This window comes from Photinus pyralis, unplaced genomic scaffold, assembly GCF_008802855.1.
Source record: "Photinus pyralis isolate 1611_PpyrPB1 unplaced genomic scaffold, Ppyr1.3 Ppyr1.4_LG10, whole genome shotgun sequence".
Taxonomy (NCBI): domain Eukaryota; kingdom Metazoa; phylum Arthropoda; class Insecta; order Coleoptera; family Lampyridae; genus Photinus; species Photinus pyralis.
Window position 1 is genome coordinate 10,797,039 of NW_022170250.1, and position 21,015 is coordinate 10,818,053.

Here is a 21,015-nt window from a genome sequence, read left to right on the forward strand (position 1 = left end):
CTACACATTTTCACTGCTTTTCCACAAAATACACTTGTTTTTTTTTAAATGAATAAAAAATGGCAATTTTTTAAATACTTAAATGAGCCCAAAGACCCTTTGATCAGTATATTGACAGAGGGTGGGTAAATTCTAGTATTTTTTGTTGAGATATATGTTTTTTTTTAATTTTCAGTAATTGTTGTGAGTGAATTACATTGTAAAAGTGCGCTAGTGACGTGTTACCTGCAGATCCTCAGTCTAATTGGAGCAATTGGTGAGGGTTTTTTTGAATTTATTAATTTTTAAGTATTTGAATATTTATGCGCAAGTCAAAAAGACACATGAGAAGTGTATTAAGAATTAAAATTCAGGTTTTTTAAACAATTGCGCAATTTTTACCCAAACACTACACATTTTCACTGCTTTTCCACAAAATACACTTGTTTTTTTTTAAATGAATAAAAAATGGCAATTTTTTAAATACTTAAATGAGCCCAAAGACCCTTTGATCAGTATTATGACAGAGGGTGGGTAAATTCTAGTATTTTTTGTTGATATATATGTTTTTTTTTAATTTTCAGTAATTGTTGTGAGTGAATTAAAGTGTAAAAGTGAGCTAGTGACGTGTTACCTGCAGATCCTGAGTCTAATTGGAGCAATTGGTGAGGGTTTTTTGAATTTATTAATTTTTAAGTATTTCAATATTTATGCGCAAGTCAAAAAGACACATGAGAAGTGTATTAAGAATTAAAATTCAGGTTTTTTAAACAATTGCGCAATTTTTACCCAAACACTACACATTTTCACTGCTTTTCCACAAAATACACTTGTTTTTTTTTAAATGAATAAAAAATGGCAATTTTTTAAATACTTAAATGAGCCCAAAGACCCTTTGATCAGTATATTGACAGAGGGTGGGTAAATTCTAGTATTTTTTGTTGAGATATGTTTTTTTTTTAATTTTCAGTAATTGTTGTGAGTGAATTAAAGTGTAAAAGTGCGATAGTGAAGTGTTACCTGCAGATCCTGTCTAATTGGAGCAACTAGTGAGGGTTTTTTGAATTTATTAATTTTTAAGTATTTGAATATTTATGCGCAAGTCAAAAAGACACATGAGAAGTGTATTAAGAATTAAAATTCTTGTTTTTAATGTTTTTTAAACAATTGCGCAATTTTTACCCAAACACTACACATTTTCACTGCTTTTCCACAAAATACACTTGTCTTTTATTTAAATGAATAAAAAATGGCGATTTTTTAAATACTTAAATGAGCCCAAGGACCCTTTGATCAGTATATTGACAGAGGGTGGGTAAATTCTAGTATTTTTTGTTGAGATATATGTTTTTTTTAATTTCCAGTAATTGTTGTGAGTGAATTAAAGTGTAAAAGTGAGCTAGTGACGTGTTACCTGCAGATCCTGAGTCTAATTGGAGCAATTGGTGAGGGTTTTTTGAATTTATTAATTTTTAAGTATTTCAATATTTATGCGCAAGTCAAAAAGACACATGAGAAGTGTATTAAGAATTAAATTCTTGTTTTTAATGTTTTTTAAACAATTGCGCAATTTTTACCCAAACACTACACATTTTCACTGCTTTTCCACAAAATACACTTGTTTTTTTTTAAATGAATAAAAAATGGCAATTTTTTAAATACTTAAATGAGCCCAAAGACCCTTTGATCAGTATATTGACAGAGGGTGGGTAAATTCTAGTATTTTTTGTTGAGATATGTTTTTTTTAATTTTCAGTAATTGTTGTGAGTGAATTACATTGTAAAGGTGCGCGAGTGAAGTGTTACCTGCAGATCCTGAGTCTAATTGGAGCAATTGGTGAGGGTTTTTTTGAATTTATTAATTTTTAAGTATTTCAATATTTATGAGTAAGTCAAAAAGACACATGAGAAGTGGATTAAGAATTAAAATACAGGTTTTTTTAACAATTGCGCAATTTTTACCCAAACACTACACATTTTCGATGCTTTTCCACAAAATACACTTGTTTTTTGTTAAATGAAAAAAAAAATGGCAATTTCTTAAATACTTAAAGGAGCCCAAGGACCCTTTGATCAGTATATTGACAGAGGGTGGGTAAATTCTAAAGCGACTGTTCATTTGTATGTAAGTAGATGACTATTCACTTCCTGCTCCACATGACACATGACAGTTTCCATTTCTTTACAGGATACAAGCGATGATCCCAATTCAGATCTCCAAATTCAGACTTCAGATATGCACATGTAGCAAATGCGTATTTACTTGCGTCAATAATATTAATTTGCGGTAATAGTCATAAGAATTATTATAACATTAGTAGTAGTAATTGCACTGTTTTCCTATGTTTTTTAATTTCAGAAAACCTAGCTGTTCCTATTCGTAAAGTTGGGTGAAATCCAGCACTTTTCTGCTGAAAATCTAATTCATGAATTGCATGTTTATGTATGGATCCTGTCTTCGTTTCAACATGCTGATGGTCCAAACAGATTCCATGGAGGCGGTTGGTGAGTTCTTTTACCATTCCCTGTGCATGTACTTTAAGTTTGCGATTCTGGCATAGGTACTTGTTTCTTGATAAAGACTTGACAGCTTTTTCTAGAAATTATATCTCATAACTTTTAAATGGGATGTATGTACGTCTCTAGTTCTTGAAACTAGGCATGATGGTCAATAATACCAAAGACATGTTTACATTTTTAAGTCGTTTTAGCACTTTTTGGAAATTCGTGTCATTGGAGAGAGCGCTATTTACGGGTAAATAAAAGATTTTGTAATTTTTAAGTTTATTCTCCAATAAGTAGAGTACATAACCACACATGCATGGCATACATCAATTTGAATTCCAATAAAAACATTTTAACCATTTCCTAAAACACAATTTTTTCTCAAAATTTATATTACAATATTTTTCTTCTTTGTTCCGTAATGCCTCAAGTTTCACAGCTAACTTTTTTTTTGTTTTAGCCTTTAATTACGAAATGCATAATTACACATTTTTTTTTTGATTTTCAATTCACATTTTTGTTGCCTAGAAAAAATATGTAATATATACATTTTCTCGATTATTTTTTTTTTACCGTTTTCTCTTTTAAAATGATAACATCAAAAATTAACACAACGATAACAATTTCTTTTCTCTTTACGATAAAAAATCGAAATTCGCAACAGTCACTCTCTCGCATTCACACCTAAAAAAATTATTTATTAAGACTGTAATGCAACTACAGCTTACACAAACAAAAATAGTATAATATAGGAACATAAATAACTATAAAGCAAAATAAGATGGCAGTCGAAATTTAAACAATGGCAATTTGTTTCTTAACATTAATTAAACTAAATACTGCGGGTAATAAATTAAATTTTGTGAATCTGGCGATATGTAAAATAATATCAGAGGACTTACGTATAATAAATTATTAATTAAAAGCAATTAAAGTACTAGGATTAATAAGTATAAAATTACAAACTGTAGCAAACATTAACAGTGTATACGTAAAACTTAATGATAATAAAAAGAAAACCATTGAGCCATTTGTGTGTGTGTGTGTGTGATGTAGATTTTGAATTTGTGATGCTTTTAACAAAATTTGATAAATGCACATCACACGAGGGGAAACGGGGATATATTAAGCGAAAAGGCCGGGTGGTCCACCCGGGGCATAGAAGCACCAAAGAAAATTTCTAGATTACGAACTAATTTAACACTACGGCCTTTCGATAACCGCAACTGTCCCAAAATTGGTTTGTGGCAATTTTTTGAAGGGGCGCGTTGCGGTTACGGCAATCTCGTCGGCGTTACGCTTACGGCTGAAGCCACTTGGAATGTCTTTATTAAGAGAACTGAGAACTATTGTAAAACACTATTGTAGGTAGTTTATGTAACAACAAACATTCAACTATTTATCTAAGAGTGCATTATGGCGTACATTGTGGAGTGGCCTAAACCGCGGTCGTTTTTTGCAACATCGCGACGGCCCCGAGATTACCTTCGGCCGTAACTACAACTTATTTACGTACAATTAAAAACGTAACGTAACACACGTAACATTAACTACCTATCTATGTGGTTTTTTTTTGAAGAATTTTGTTGGAATTTTGCGTTTGAATTGTGGCCGAAATGCTTGTTGAGCTTTCCCAAAAGTGACATTCAGTGTGTCATTATTATTCTCTACAGCGAAACGTTGATTTTGTAAGGCGAAGTCCGCGAGCTGCCGAAGTGAATTTTTTAAAGTGGTCTAGGCGGAGGTCGCTCTTGCTGAGTGTTGAGAAACGAAACTTCGAATTTCGAACGGAAATGTGGAGGCCGAAAGTTTTTGTATGGCCTAGGCTCGTTGCGCCTAGGCGTTTGGGCTATTGTTCGTTTGGAAATAAAGAGACTGGCTCGGTTTGGTGGAGGTAGCGGTAGTTTTCTTGGTTTTTTGAACTACGAAGCCGAGGAGGTCTCTAGTGAAGCGATAACGATGGGGTGGGGCGCCGTCTATTTTTTTTAACCGCTTCCGCTACCAAAAGGCGACAGTCGTTAATGGAAACAATTTGAAAAATGCTTGAAATGAAAACCTGTTTTAATATTAAACTGTTTGTATATGGAGACTATTGCAAAGAAATTTGGCGTAATTTTACGATAAATATTTCGTCCGTTCGGGCATTAGACTCGAATATTTATGAAAATTACTTTTGAAGGGCTATCTAAAGGTTTGAATACATTAGCCGACTCTGCTGACTGTCGGGGATGGGCTTCCTCGGCAGAGTGCAGAGCCCGCTCATGTTTGGGCTATTGCTAATTGTTTTTTTTATTTATATACTGTTGTGGGCAAAATGTTTGTAGCACTTAGTGCAACCGGGCTATTGCGTAATGTATTACTATTGTCGTCATAATCAGTGGTTGTCTCGTCTAAGACCGCGAGAAGTTTGCTTCAGGCGTTTAGTCATTCTTTTGGGAAATTGGAGTATGACTATTGATTCTTTTGTAACTATTGTTGTGCTATGGCTATTGAATACAGTGACGGACGCACTTCTGGGCAACGCTCGGACGCCTAGGCGCTCGAACCTTGCCCACAAGCGCCATTAGTCTAAACATGCGTATGTACAAGCAACTATTGCATATATACATATAAACCACTGGCAACGACTCCACTCGATCGCGGAAACACCGCCAGTGGTAAATAATGAAAAACCACATCAACTTAAAACAAAACAAACAAAAGAGGATACCATCAAACATTCATACATTTGTGCAAAAATGCCGATTCTGGCACAATTTAAAACTACAATTTTTGTTTTCGCTCTCTGCTTTAAAAATAAATCTTTTCTACATCAAATCACAGCTTTAACAATTGCAACAAATTCGAAAAGAAACTCTTTGTTTTTATTGCTACGTATTTTACATTTGAACCGGCCAGCTTGTTTCTTTTAAAAAAAAACAAAAAAAAACAAAAGAAAATCATCACAGAATCAAAAAAGTAAAATTTACGTATTATAATATTATACTAATCATTCGCACAAGACTATCTTCTTCGTAACTATGTACACCTAACCTAAAAAAATGACGTAAGTAACACGTAAAAGTACCCTAACATGTATCTTTAGGCTTGTATATAACACTTATTTATAATTACTATACATTAGTTTGTAATTACACTTTTAAAGTGCATTTAATTAATTAAGATTTAACATGGCGTAGCCATTGGTTGTTTACTGAGCGCATGAAACAGTTTGGCACATTTTTAAAATGAAAACAAAGAAAGTAAAGTAGACAAGGAGGAGACTACGTTTCGTGCGCTCAGTAGTAACTGAAATTTCATGGTTGCTGATTCTGCTGCTGGCCCGATAGCGAAAAACCCAGCGATCGCGGATCGCTACCGTGCAAGCGTAGCGCCTGCTCCAGTCTCTGCTCCTGCAGGCGCAGCGCCTCCGTTAAATCCGGACTGAGCTGCTGCGACGATTGGCTCTGGTGCGGCTGGTAGTTGCCGTTGTGCCTGAGCGGATTGCTCGGTTCCTGCTGGTTTAACTGCGGAAGCGCCTGTTTCAAAATTTCCTATTATCAATTTAGAAATGCTCTGAACACGTTCCGCGATCGTAACTTACTTGGCTCATCGCTAGTCGTAAGGCGGCCTCGGCTTGCGATCTGAGCAGCGCCTCGGCGTGCTGCTGCATCCTGAGCGCGTCCTGCGGCTGCTGAGGCGGCGACGACATGTCCATAACAGATGATCTAACGGCATCCATATTACGTATACTATCCATGGAAGCCCTCATCGCGTTCATTGCGGTCACCGATGCCGATAGTGTTTCATTTGTTATGGGCGGCGTTGACGGATTACTGCTGTTGTTCACTTGACTTGCCTAACATATCATTTGCTCATATTTTCAATATATCCATCAACCTAACCTACTGTTTTTATCATTGCTTATATTATCTGTATTGTATCTGTTGTGTGTATTGTCTCTATTGTTTTTTTAATGTGGTATCTACTATATCTATTGGATCTATTGTTTCTATAGTATTAATTGTATCTATGGTATTGATTATCTTTATTGATTAATACCTCTATTGTTTCTATCGTTTGCATGGTCTGTATTGTATCTATCGTGTGTATTGTCTGTATTGATTCAATTGTTTTTACTGTCTTATTGATTCTATTGTCTGCATTGTTTGAATTGTCTCTATATAAAAAGTACATACCTGTGTGACACCAAGACGCATAGCCAAATTTGCAATGTTGGCGGCGGCGATATTGGCGGCAGCCGACGAATCCGAGCCGAGACCGGGCGGCACGCCGCCCTGTCCGACCATATTCGCGATGACCGCCATGCGATTCGCGTTGTGCAGTTGCTCCTCGACATTGTACTGCTGGTGCAAGCCGTTGTTACCTGCGCAAAATCGTCCGGTTAATTCGGTTAACACACTCCGCCGATCGCACTCACTTCTAAGTATATCGCCGAGCTTCGGATTACAATTGTTGTTATTATTGTTCATGCCGCCGGCCTCCGACCCGGCCGACGATAGTCTGCCGTTGCCCGAGGAGCTGTCGCTGTGCGCGCTCGGCGACGCGCACATCGGGCTGCCGCTCGCTGCAAGTGGTACGAATATCAGACCGGTGCGAATTTCGCGCGTGCTTACCTTGTCCCATTCCGGTTAGGCCGAGCAGTCCGCTGCTGGAAGCGGCCGACGCGGCGGACACGGCGGCGAGGAGCGTCTCGCGTTCTCTCCTCTCGGCGGCGGCGCGCGACAGCACGTACTGCGCGGCGAACTGGTGCTTCGGATCCATGCGCATGTGCTCCATGTGCGTCAGTAACCCTACAAAATCGTTCGACGATTACAGGCGACATCTAGCGAGCGCTGCCGAACGTAAACCGTACTACTGGCACATACATACAACGTAACTGGCGTTTGCGTACATTTCTTGCGCTTTTTTATTGTAAAAAACCACGATGTGACATTTTCGGCTCAAATCGGTTCCCGGTACGAGGAAGCTAGGTTAATAAGGCAAGGAGCAGTCAATTTCGCTTGTGTTGGGAAAGTATCACGAAATTCTGTCCATTTACATAGTTAGAAATGGTCAAGAGCTTCATCTAATACCTACTGCTAGCCAGCAGAAGCAAGCGAAATTAAGCAAATTAAGTTTGCTGCTTAGCTAATGCGCTTGAAAGCTTACGTCAGAGCAATGAAATTGAAGTTTGAAATAAAAAAAGTAGTACACGCCTGGGCTAAACGTGTTACTTGTATTAAAGGTTGGGGCGCCAAATTTGATTCTATTTGAAAAAAACTCCTCCCCCCCCTCATATTACTACCAATCCCAGATAACTATTCAGTTTTGACAGCTTTGATGTAGCAATAGGGTTAAGCGAGGCGGCGAGGGGTAAGAGAGGAAGGTATGCTCCTATATTGTTTAAAGAGAATGACGTAATGTTGGTGAAGTTCATCTGAATTTTAAGATCAAATGCGAGGTGAGACGCCCCAGCTGCCGAAGCTGAAGCTATGAGTAAAAAGAATACAACAGGGAGTATAGCCGAAGCTATGTTCAGTATTTTATTTCTTTCCATACCATAGAGGCCATACCTTCGGCTTCGGTGGCTGCGCCCCCTCGCCTCGCCCATACCGAGATAACAGCAACTTTGATGTAGGAACAGAGCGAGGCGAGGCGGAACAGCCACCGAAGTCGAAGCTATGTTCCCTATTTTTTAATACCATACAAGGCCGCCCCGCCTCGCTATGTCACCGCCAAACTGAGATAACGCTTCGACAACTTTGACGTAGTAACAGGGCAAGGTGAGACGGACTATCTGCCGAAGCCGAAGCTATGTTTCCTATTGCATTCGTTTTAACACAACAGATAGCTTCGGATTCAGCGGCTGCGCCTCCTCGCCTCGCCCTGTCCTACCATTCCAAGATAACGCTTCAGTTGTGGCAGATTTTCCGTAATAACAGGACGAGGCGAGGCGGCGCAGCCACCGAAGTCGAAGCTATGTTTCCATTGCACTCCTTTTAATAAAATATAACAGAAGCTGACTCTTTTAGAGTTCATGAAATCGTCGCGTCTGTTTAGAAGCGGAGTCTTCAAATACTTAGAAAGTCTTGGAAGCTTTTAGAGTGGTAAACTGTTTCCAAGAGCTCCAAAAGTATTTCAAGGCCTCTTTTATGGTCCCTGAAATGCTATCTTCTCTTTGAGAAATGACGCTTCTAATTCTCCGATGAAAATAAGTTTCAAATGATTATTTTTTAGGGGACATAGCATCGATTTCGGCGGCCGAAACCGAAGCTATGTTCCCTATTGCATTGATTTTAATACCATAGAAGACATAACTTCGGCTTCGGCGGCTGTGCCGCCTCGCCTTGTCCCCCCAATCCGAGATAACGCTTTAGCGGCAGCTTTTCGGTAATGCTAGGGCGATGCGAGGAGGCGCAGCCGCCGAAGCTATGTCTTCTATGGTATTAAAATCAATGCAATAGGGAACATAGCTTCGACTTCGGCCGCCGAAATCGATGCTATGTTCCCTATTGCATTGATTTTAATACCATAGAAGACATGGCTTCGGCGGCTGAGCCGCCTCGCCTCGCCCTGTCCTCCCAATCCGAGATAACGCTTTAGCGACAGCTTTTCGGTAATACTAGAGCGGGGCGAGGCGGCGCAGCCGCCGAAGCTATGTCTTCTATGGTATTAAAATCAATGCAATAGGGAACATAGCTTCGACTTCGGCCGCCGAAATCGATGCTATGTTCCCTATTGCATTGATTTTAATACCATAGAAGACATGGCTTCGGCGGCTGAGCCGCCTCGCCTCGCCCTGTCCTCCCAATCCGAGATAACGCTTTAGCGACAGCTTTTCGGTAATACTAGAGCGGGGCGAGGCGGCGCAGCCGCCGAAGCTATGTCTTCTATGGTATTAAAATCAATGCAATAGGGAACATAGCTTCGACTTCGGCCGCCGAAATCGATGCTATGTTCCCTATTGCATTGATTTTAATACCATAGAAGACATGGCTTCGGCGGCTGAGCCGCCTCGCCTCGCCCTGTCCTCCCAATCCGAGATAACGCTTTAGCGACAGCTTTTCGGTAATACTAGAGCGAGGCGAGGCGGCGCAGCCGCCGAAGCCGAAGCTATGTTCTTTATTGTATTACCTTGAGAGGTGAGACAAAAGCCGTAGCTATGTTCCCATTGCATTCCTTTTAATACAATAGAGGCCAGAAGTTGAGCCTTTAGGAGCTTTTAGAGTTCCTGAAATCATCGCTTCTATTCAGGCACTGAGCCATTCAATTCTTTAGTGGGTCCTATAAGCTCTTAAGGGTCGTACACTGTTTACAAAACCTCCATAAGTGTTCCAAAAACTTTTAGGGTCCCTGACATGCCCTTTTCTCTTCAGACGCTGAGCCTTTAAAACCTTTAGGTGTCATAAACTGTTTTCAAAAGCTTCGGGAGATTTTCAAAAGTTTCTATTGTCTCTGAAATGCGCTCTTCTGTTCAGGCGCTGAACCATTAAAATCTTTTGTGAATCTTAGGGAGCTTTTAAGGGTCGTACACTGTTTTCAAAAGCTCAACAAAATTTCCATGATGAAAAAGCTTCAGATGATTATTTTTTTGAGAGCAGGGCATCGATTTCGGCAGATACAACGCCCCCCCCCCCTCTAATGCTAATGCTAACGCTCCAGTTCTAGTAGCTTTGATGAAGCATCGGGAGAGGCGAGGCGGCGCAGGAGTCAAGGCTGTGTTCTCTATTGCATTCCTTTTAACACAATAGAGGACATAGCTTCGGCTTCGGCTGCTGGGCCGCCTTGCCTCGGCTTGGCACCACTCATCCGAGGTAGCGCTTCGGCAGCTTCGGCATAGTAACAAAGCGAGGTGAGACAGTCCAGCTGCCGAAGCCCTGTCCTATCAATTCGAGATAACGCTTCAATTGTGGCAGTTTGTCAGTAGTAACAGGGCGAGGCGAGGCGGCGCAGCCGCCGAAGCCGAAGCTATGTCATCTATTGCATTGCTTTGCGGGGTGAGACGGCCCAGCCGCTGTAACTATGCTCCCATTGCATTCCTTTCAATACAATAGAGGTCAAAAGCTGAGCCTTTAGGAGCTATAGTAAGCCTTAGAAGCTTTTGGAATTCCTGAAATCCTACCTTCTGTTCAGAAGCTGAGCCTTTATAATATTTAATGAGCCTTTGGAGCTTTTAAAATCGCAAACGGTTTTTAAAAGCTCTGAAAGTGTTCCAAAATCTTTTAGGGTCTCTGAAATGCGCTCTTCTCTTTGCGAAATGGCGCTTTTAATTTTCCGATGAAAATAAGATTTATATGATTATTTTTTAGGAGACATAGCAACGATTTCGGTGGCTGCGCCGCCTTTCTCCCCCTTATTACTAGTAATTTGAGTTAACGCTTCAGTTTCGGAAGCTTTGATATAGTAATAGGGCGAGGCGAGGCGGCGCAGCCGCCGAAGCCGAAGCTATGTTCCCTATTGTATTCATTTTAATGCCATAGAGGACATAGTTGCGGGCTTTGGTAACTGCGCACTTCGCCTCGCCTTGTCGCTACCCATCCAAGATAACGCTTCGGCAGGTTTGACGTAGTAAAAGAGCAAGGTGAGACGGCCCAGCTGCTGAAGCGGAATATATGTTCCCTATTGCACTCCTTTTAGTACAATAAAGGACATGGCTTCTGTAGCGGGCCGCCTCGTCTCGCACTGTCACAACCAATCCGAGATAAGGCTTCAGTTGTGGCAGCTTTTCTGTAGTAACAGGGCGAGGCGAGACGGCGCAGCTATGTCATCTATTGTCGAAAGCCGAGGGTATGTTGGCATTGGATTTCTTTTAATACAATATCAGAAGCTGAGCCTTTAGGAGCTCGCCTCGCACTGTCACTGTCAATCCGATTGACTTAATAACAGAGCGAGGTGAGGCGGCCCAGATAGAGGATATAGCTTCGGCGGCTTTGGCACTATCGCTGGAATCTTCGCTGCTATTCCAGGTCAATGGGATTCTTGCTGTAACACTTTTACTGTCGGTGTCAAAATTTTCTCTGGGGGGGGGGGGCATGGTTAAAACGTGCAGTAAAAAGTTTGCGGTTGGGGGAATATAATTTTTACTCGATATTGAGGCGCAAAATTTCATCACAAAGGCGCAAAACTGCACATAATTGGGTTAGATAGCTCTGAACCGTTTTTCTATCGGGTTCCATCGCAATAGCAGGCCCATATTTCGGCACCACATTTAAAAAAGGGCTGTGCCGAGAGTGTACTGCGTAGGGCGCGCATTTGCAATGATCGCAACCCAGTTGCTGGCGGCATGTTAAGCAAGGATAAGGAGAGGGAAATATTGCGACCAGCGCACACTTTGCTTGCGCCCAGTCTGTGGCGTCCATTTGCTGAGTGACAATTAAGTCGGGATCGGGATAAGGGAAATGAGGTGCTTCCTGTTCAAGCTGGCAAGTCAAAATTTCGAATGTCACATCCGTGGTTTTTTTCTTTCTCTACGCTACAGTCTAGATTGATCCAATTTTTGCCCTTTTAACAATTGAGAGTAAAATTTAGGGCGTACGCAGCTAGCGGCCGAAAAAATAAACAAAAACCAAGAAATGTCGATAAAGGCTACCCACACATTACAAATAAACAAATAATAATAATAATAATTGAAATTTTAATTGTAAAACTACCTGATTCGTGCGTGAAAACAGCCTGACATACAGAGCATGGCCACATTCTCAAAGAGCTGGAAAATTGAGAAGTCTCAGGATGGCACGCGAGATGTTTTCTTAAAGATCCTTCGTTGACATAATGTTTTCCACATACGGGACAAGGATGGTTCGCCGTCCTCCTCTTCGCTAAATAAGGATCGATGACGTCAACAGAGAGAGAAAAACAAGATAAAGCAAAGCACCCCAGGATCTTCATTAAAAAGCTCATTATATTACACTAAATTTCTGTTTAAGGGCAACACCTCGCATGTGCGCGGCGGCGACGCATGCGACGCGTTTAACTTTTGAGGCAACGCTCTTCCGTTGCCTACTTTATTGTTAATAAGGCAAAAACCAACACCAAGCAGCGCTAGATTTAAATTAGGATAAAAGGTAACCGCAAAGCAACCAATTTTATTATTCTCATAGAAATTTAGGTACGGCTCGCCTCCCGTACGAGACAAACTATGGTCCCATTACAACGCGTGTAACAAAACCATACGCCACCATACTTTGTATGTATGAGTCCAGCAAACGTTGCAAAGAGATGGGGGCGAAATTACTGAATGCGAATCCTTATAAGAATGTAATTTAGTAATTTTTAAACCCTTCTCTCTTTCTTCTTTTCGAAACATTTGGTATTTCTGATTCTTTAATAACATTAGACAGACTGGCACAAAGTACTCGAATCTCTTTGAAAAAGAAAAGTTATTAAAATGTTTCTTTATTGAAAAGTTTTGTCTCGTCTTAAAAGAGAAATCAAAACTTCTTTTTATATATTAATAATACGAGAGGAGAGAGAAAAAAAGGATTCGTTTCGCAATGCAAGTCGCGACCGGAAAAAAAAGAAGAGAGGTAAAAGTGAGGAGAGATACAATTAAAAAATAAATAAGGGAAGGAAACAAAAATGCTTTTAAGCTCTTTTAGCTTTTTGCTAATCGATGCAGTGATGTTACAACTGTTGTAGAAAAAAGCCCTTTTGAATTTTTAAGTGCATTTAGACAGTGATTAATTATTTTCCAGTTTTTTTATGTATATACATACAAAGTATTTGTACACAATCAAGTAGGCTAAATTGTTAGTGGAACAATTAGAAAAGATACTTACTGGCAACACCTGAGGCGTTCGGATCTTTGTGCGTGTGCTTCATGTGTTCCATGAGCGCCTCGCCGCCGAGGAACATTTTGTGACAGAGCGGGCAGGATGTAGCGTTCGGACCTCCGATTAGTGCGGCGTGCTGCTATAAATGACATTCCTTTGATAACATTATGATCGGTAAGTATGCGAAAAAAGTACGTATACGAGCTAGCATTTGCAATTTTATAGACCTGAGTATCAATAAATACCAACTTTAATGGGCAAAAAGCGTGTCTGTGGAACTGTTACGACGTGCATTTATTGCGCGGCCGATTTTTCGAAGTACCCCCGTAATTGATATTTCGGAAGACCGTCTTTTGTTTCAGTTTAACAGAAATTTTCATATTTGAAGTTAATTAAATTTTGGGTTTTGGGTCAAAATTTCAGTAAAAAAAGGAAATTTGGGGAACGGGCAGACGAACGGACACAACAAAATTTCACGAAATTCTGACAGTTTTAAACGTTCGGTCATTTTGAGATTGCAATTTATTTTTGATATATTCACGTTTCAAGCATTGACTATACATATTCGAGATTACGCTTTAGTTTCGTCAGGTTTGCGGTTTGCAAAGCTGCTGAGACTAAATTTGAAATGGGTAATAACAGAGCGAGGCGAGGCGGCGCAGCTGCCGAAGCCGAATATACTCTTTATTGTATTACTTTGCGAGGTGAGACTGCTCAGCTGCCGAAACCGAAGGTATGTTTCCTATTGCATTTCTTTTAATACTATGGGGGACACAGCTTCGGCCTCGGCGGCTGCGTGCCTCCTCTCACCTTGTCACCACCCATCCGAGATAACACTTCATTTTCGGCAGGTTTTCAATCGCAAAGCTGCCGAAACTAAAATTGGAATGAGTAGTACAGGGCGAGGCGCGGCGGCACAGCCTCCGAAGCCGAATATGCTCTCTATTATATTACTTTACGAGGTGAGACGAAACCGAAGATATGTTTTTTATTGCATTTCTTTTCATACAATAGGGGACATAGCTTCGGCCCCGGCGGCTGCGCCGCCTCCCCTCACCCTATCACTACTTAGCCGAGATAACACTTCATTTTCGACAGGTTTGCCGATTGCAAAGTTGCCGAAACTAAAATTGAAACGAGTAGTATAGGGCGAGGCGAGGCGGCGCAGCCGCCGAAGCCGAAGCTATGCTCTCTATTGTGTTACTTTGCAAGGTGAGCCGACAAGGCCGAAGATATGTTTCCTATGGCATTTATTTTCATACAATAGGGGACATAGCTTCGGCCTCGGCGGCTGCGCCGCCTCCCCTCGCCCTATCACTGCTTATCCGAGATAACATTTCATTTTCGGCAAGTTTGCCGATTACAAAACTGATGAAACTAAAATTGGAATGAGTAGTACAGGGCAAGGCAAGGCGGCGCAGCCGCCGAAGCCGAAGGTATGTCCCTTATTGTATTACTTTGCGAGGTGGGACGACTCAGCCGACGAAGCGGAAGATATGTTTCCTATGGTATTTCTTTTCATACAATAGGGGGCATAGCTTCGGCTTCGGCGGCTGCGCCGCCTCCCCTCGCCCTATCACTACTTATCCGAGATAACACTTCATTTTTGGCAGGTTTGCCGATTACAAAACTGCCGAAATTGGAATGAGTAGGACAGGGCGAGGCAAGGCGGCGCCGCCGCCGAAGCCGAAGCTATGTCCCGTATTGTATTACTTTGCGGGGTTGGGACCACTCAGCCGACGAAGCCGAAGATATGTTTCCTATGACATAACTGGAATGAGTAGTACAGAGCGAGGCGAGGCGGCGCAGCCTTCGAAGTCGAATATGCTCTCTATTATATTACTTTGCGAGTTGAGACGAAACCGAAGATATGTTTCCTATTGCATTTCTTTTCATACAATAGGGGACATAGCTTCGGCCCCTGCGGCTGCGCCGCCTCCCCTCACCCTGTCATTACTTGGCCGAGATAACACTTCATTTTTGGCAGGTTTGCCGATTACAAAACTGCCGAAGCTAAAATTGGAATGAGTAGAACAGGGCGAGGCAAGGCGGCGCCGCCGCCGAAGCCGAAGCTATGTCCCGTATTGTATTACTTTGCGAGGTTGGGACCACTCAGCCGACGAAGCCGAAGATATGTTTCCTATGACATTTCTTTTCATACAGTAGGGGACATAGCTTCGGCTTCGGCGGCTGCGCCGCCTCCCCTCGCTCAATCACTACTTATCCGAGATAACACTTCATTTTCAGCAGGTTTGCCGATTACAAAACTGCCGAAACTAAAATTTAGTAGTTCAGGGCGAGGCAAGGCGGCGCAGCCGCCGAAGCCGAAGCTATGTCCTCTATTCTATTACTTTGCGAGGTTGGTCCAGCAGCTGAAACTTTGCGAGGTGGGTCCAGCAGCTGAAACCCTATTGTAGTCCTTTTAATTCATTATGGGATTTTTGCGCCGCCTCTTCTCGCCATGTTACTACTCATTCGAATTTACAACTTTTAATTGTTTATCAAATTTATCGTTTTTTGGTCTTTCGAGATATTTTTGAAAAATCACACAATAATGATTTGTGGAACCGCAACATTTTCTCAAAATCTTGTCGAAATAGGAACTAATTCTTGAAGACACTTTCAATGTTAATTTAAAATAATTTTGGAGATGGTTTAGATAGTATAATATAATTTCTATAAACAATTTTTTTTATCTTTAATTTGAAATATCTTATGGAAATCTTTTTGACACATATGAAATCTTAAATTTTCATTATTTTTTAATTTTGCCATGCTCACCAAAGAGTCGGGTTCATCCCCTTGAAATCTTTTGGTTTCACCTTAAAATGTTATAAAAATATTGTAGGTCCAAGTAGAAATTCTGATACTGATCGGAAATTGAATGGTAAAATTGTAGAAAATGAATTGTTGGATCAGAACATCACATGTTAAATTTGTAGAATGCTTTGAAAATCAAAATTAAGTTTTGGATCCTTCAAATCTACCGGGTTTTCGAAACCCTTCAAAACGCAGTACAGTAAAACTTTGAATTATGAGCAAATAGAAAATTTCGTCTCAACATTTAAAAATTGTCCAAATTTCCAACGGTAAACCGATTAATCCTATCGATTACTTGCAAACCATTCATCAACAGCGCTAGATAAGAACGTCACAGCGACGTTGACCTCCAAATGTTTCAGGTGTACAAAAACGGGTCCTGATATACAAATTTCAATAGCGTAATCAGTTACAATGCAAATGTGTTGTGTGAACGACGTGCCAGTGTTTGAAATACAGATACCTGAGAGGTGAGTCATTAATTTAACTAGCTTTTCTCAGCCAATTTTTTTTAAATCTGTGCTCTGTTCCAGAACTGGGATCAAGAGGTGGTCTAAGGGGGTACGTGATTTTTCCAATACTTTGAACCTTTAATGAAGATAAATGAATCACCACCCATCCAATACGATTTTTTGTTCGTACTTCTGAGCCTAGGCAACTATACTGTAAGTAAAATAATTCAGAACTTTTCCATCTTTTCCACTTGATCAAAAACCGGGAAATAGTGGTGTATTTTTGATCAATTGATTCGAAAACAAACGTGCCCACATTGGAAATTCGGAACTTTTCAATGATTTTGAATTTATTCCTAAATTGGAATTTTTTTAACCAGTTTGAAATTGATACTGATAATGAAATTTTTGAGTTCGGTACAAATTTGGCTTCCATTGCAACTTACAAGTGAGGCCGATCTCAAAATCAGGCGAATTTATACGACCACTTCGTCCTCCATTGTTCTCTTCCTTTCTTTTAGTTCTCTAATAGTGAAAGATGAGTTCGACATAAATTTAAGGATCCACCTCCTGATGCATACCTCATTTTTCGTTCCGCACATGTTCTTAATATTTAAGGCCGAATCTTTCCCCCGACAAACGTCTCGAATTAGAGGGTCGAAGTTCAGCTAAAATTATGACAATCTGAGTAAGGACAGTCATTTTTTGTCGCGAAAAGGTAAGTGAATTAAAAAATGATTACCGTTTGGACTAACGAGGGTTTATTCTGAGGAAGTGCGAGATTGTAAGGAAAAACACGTAAAAGTTTCTTCTTTTATACTCCCACGTCCTCCTCATCGCCGTCTCTTTAATTTAAACATGTCCTGATTAGTTTATAAAAATTAACGTACCTTCTAAAAAGCAATCTACCTTGTTTTTAATACGTAATTGCCGTAAGAAGTTAAGCACTACGACTGTTGTAATTAGTTTTTATATTCTATCGGTGTAGACGAAGAGGTAGAATTAAGACGCTAGTCCTAACTCGACTCTTAAACTCTTGTAATTATCATGCATTCTTTATCATATTTTGAGTTCATTTGCTCGATTTTTTTACTACCCCTTCCGCGCGATTTGCCGTAAAAATTCGGCGAGCTCATTAAGGAGGTTGTCTTGAAATCGATGGCACGGGCCGGTGCAGGGCCGGATTTAAAGGGAAAAAAATATCGGCGCGGCTAATCCCGAAACGGGATTGGGGCGTTAATTAAATTCCTGCGGGTTATTTTTTAATCTGCGCCTTAAGTGGTGATGAATATTTAGTGGGTGTTTAAATTTAATTCTTTTTTAAACCGGTTCTGCACTCGGAAAGCAGTTGGGATAGGTTAGGAAGGTTGCAATAAATACCATGTGAATGAACTTAAACAATTTTTTCCCTCTCTCGTATAAAGTTCGAGCTAAGAACTCGTATTTGCATCTTTCTCTAGGTAATTAAACCGAATTTGTTAGAGGGGATGCAAGAGAATGTGTGGCATCCAGTGTGGATATTTTATTTCGTCTTGTATTACATGCGATTCTGTGATGAATAATCTTCTTTAACAGGATTTTTACTCTTCGTTGTTTTGCTACATTCGCAACTTTTCGTTGAGGAATTCAAAGTCGGTGCAGTAATTGATACTGAAATTAATTCCATAAAGGGATGTATAACTAAACTAATACTATACTAGGTAATTAGTCGCCCATCTCGAACTTATCTACCAATTAGTCACATAAATGAAATCGCTCGACCTTAAATTATAACTAATTAATTAGCTATATTTGGTTAATGCACTAGTTATTCGTTGATAGTTGTCAAATTAAATTAGCATTAGCTAATTAATTAATTACATAGAGGTATATTTCACGAATTAGAATCAAACAACGCTAGATAATTAGATATTTTTTTAATTAAAATTGCCAACTAATTCGGTAATTAGCGGATTTTGTAGAATTTTTACAATTCCACACACTAATTACTTCGGTAAAATCTCAAAATTAAGTGAAGGTGAAATAAAATTGCACGAATTTGAATTTCGGTGAAGTGCCTATACAATTTTTGAAAAATTTGAGAAAGTCATTGTGAAATTTGCCAACTATTGTTGAAATTTGCGAAGAGCAAATAAAGAAGTGAAAAATTCCCATCTTGGTGGTAAGTGAAGTTCGCCTGAATTTTAAGATCAATGTTAGGTGAGATGCCCCTGTCGCCGAAGTTGAAGCTATGTCCCATAGTGTATTAAAAAGGGTACGATAGGAGACATAGCTTCGGCTTCGGCGGCTGGGCCGCCTCGCCTCGCTCTATGATCATCCTTCCGAGATAGCGCTTCAGTTTTGGGAGCTTTGTCGTAGTAATAGTGCGAGGCGAGGCGGCGCAGCCGCCGAAGCCGAAGCTATGTACCCTATTGTATCATAAAGAGTGAGGGGCATGTCCCTATTGCTTAAAGGGAATGACGTCATGATAATGTTGGTGAAATTCACCTGAATTTTAAGATCAATACGAGGTGAGATGTCCCTGGCGCCGAAGTTGAAGCTATGTCCCCTAGTGTATTGAAAAGAGTACGATAGCCGCCTCGCCTCGCCTTGTGGCCATCCAACCCCCCCCCCCCTTCCCCCATTCACTCTTTGTAACACAATAGGGAACATTGCTTCGGCTTTCGGTATTTTTAAACACTATAGTTACATGACCCCCCCCCTCCTCCTCAATTCACTCTTTGTAATACAATAGGGGACGTGGGTTCGCCGCCTCGCCTCGTCCTATGACCAGTCTTCCAAGATAGTGCTTGAATTTCGGCAGCTTTGTCGTAACAACAGAGCGAGGCGAGGCGGCATTATAAAGAGAGGGGGGGGGACGTGTGTTTTCAATACATTAGGAGACATAGCTTCAACTTCAGCGTCTGGGGCATCTCACCTCGCATTGGTCTTAAAATTCAGGTCAATTTCACCAACATTATCAAGACGTCATTATTTTTAAACACTATAGTTACATGACCCCCCCCCCCCTCCTCCTCAATTCACTCTTTGTAATACAATAGGGGACGTGGGTTCGCCGCCTCGCCTCGGCTTATGGCCATCCTTCCAAGATAGCGCTTCAGTTTAGGGAGCTTTTTCGTAGTAATTGAGCGAGGCGAGGCGGCGCAGCCGCCGAAGCCGAAGCTATGTGCCCTATTGTATTATAAAGAGTTAAGGGGGGGAGGCATGTCCCTATTGTTTAAAGGGAATGACGTCATGATAATCTTGTTCAAATTTATGTTAGCGTTAGCTGCCTCGCCTCGCCTTGTGGCCATCCTGCCCCCCCCTCCCCTATTCACTCTTTGTAACACAATAGGGGACATAGCTTCGGCTTCGGCGGCTGCGCCGCCTCGCCTCGCCCTATGACCAGTCTTCCAAGGTAGTGCTTGAATTTCGGCAGCTTTGTCGTAACTTCAGCGTCTGGGGCATCTCACCTCGCATTGGTCTTAAAATTCAGGTCAATTTCACCAACATTATCAAGACGTCATTCTTTTTAAACAATACAGTGACATGACCCCCCCCCCCCTCGCCAATTCACTTTTTGTAATACAATAGGGGACGTGGGTTCGCCGCCTCGCATCGGCTTATGGCCATCCTTCCAAGATAGCGCTTCAGTTTAGGGAGCTTTTTCGTAGTAATAGAGCGAGGCGAGGCGGCGCAGCCGCCGAAGCCGAAGCTATGTACCCTATTGTATTATATTATTTGTAATACAATAGGGGCGACGTATGGACATCCTTCCAAGATAATTCTTCAGTTTCGTCAGCTTTGTCGTAATACTAGAGCGAGGCGAGGCGGGGAGGCATGGATGATTGCCCTGAATTTTAAGATCAATTGTCGAGCTTCACTGAACTATTCATTAATTAAAATGAGGCGCTATGACGTATTTAAAAAAGTCAGATGAAGTTGGCCTAACCATTCTTTAATTCGGAAGTCAGAGTACCGTTGGAGAATTTCCCCCTGAGAAACAAATTGGCGAACTTCGCTGAAAAATTTACTAATCCCTCAAGAACTTAATTCAACCGTAATGAAACTCTACAAGAACTTTGAGAAGATCTTATAGGATGAAACCTTTTAAAAAGACACTCTTAGTTATCAAATTTCGAATATCCTTTCAGTTTTAATTCTATCCATCCCTCTCTCATTACAATCTCTTTTCTTCCTATACTCTTTTTCTTCCTCCCTTTCAATTACTCTCTCGCTCCATATCTCTTTACCTCAAATTATCATTCTTCCTCTGCCTTCCGACGCCTCTTACATTTCAATCATTTTGTTCTTACCTCCCTCATTCGCTCTATCTTGCTCACTCCTTTCCCTATTACACTCCTCTGTGACTTTTCCCCAATCTCTCCCTATCACTCCCACCGTACTTTCTTCGCGCTCTTATACTGTTTCCCTCTCTCATACACTTACTTTCCGCTAGCTACCTATTTTTCACACCTTTTATCCGTACTTTTCCCTCCGCATCTCCTTCATTTAGTTGCTTTATA

The 21,015-nt window shown here is 40.8% G+C and overlaps 1 protein-coding gene across 1 annotated transcript in view; it reads right to left on the bottom strand.

The window, feature by feature from the left end:
• Nucleotides 1-2,751: 2,751 nt before the first annotated feature.
• The window catches only part of LOC116161725 (myoneurin), a gene marked incomplete in the record, with an annotated part of 113,269 nt that continues 95,005 nt past the window's right edge, over nt 2,752-21,015 (bottom strand). The window contains 7 exon segments of the mRNA XM_031475180.1: nt 2,752-6,017; nt 6,068-6,322; nt 6,663-6,850; nt 6,905-7,051; nt 7,101-7,277; nt 12,117-12,284; nt 13,245-13,371. Coding sequence (XP_031331040.1) covers nt 5,781-6,017; nt 6,068-6,322; nt 6,663-6,850; nt 6,905-7,051; nt 7,101-7,277; nt 12,117-12,284; nt 13,245-13,371 — 1,299 coding nt within the window.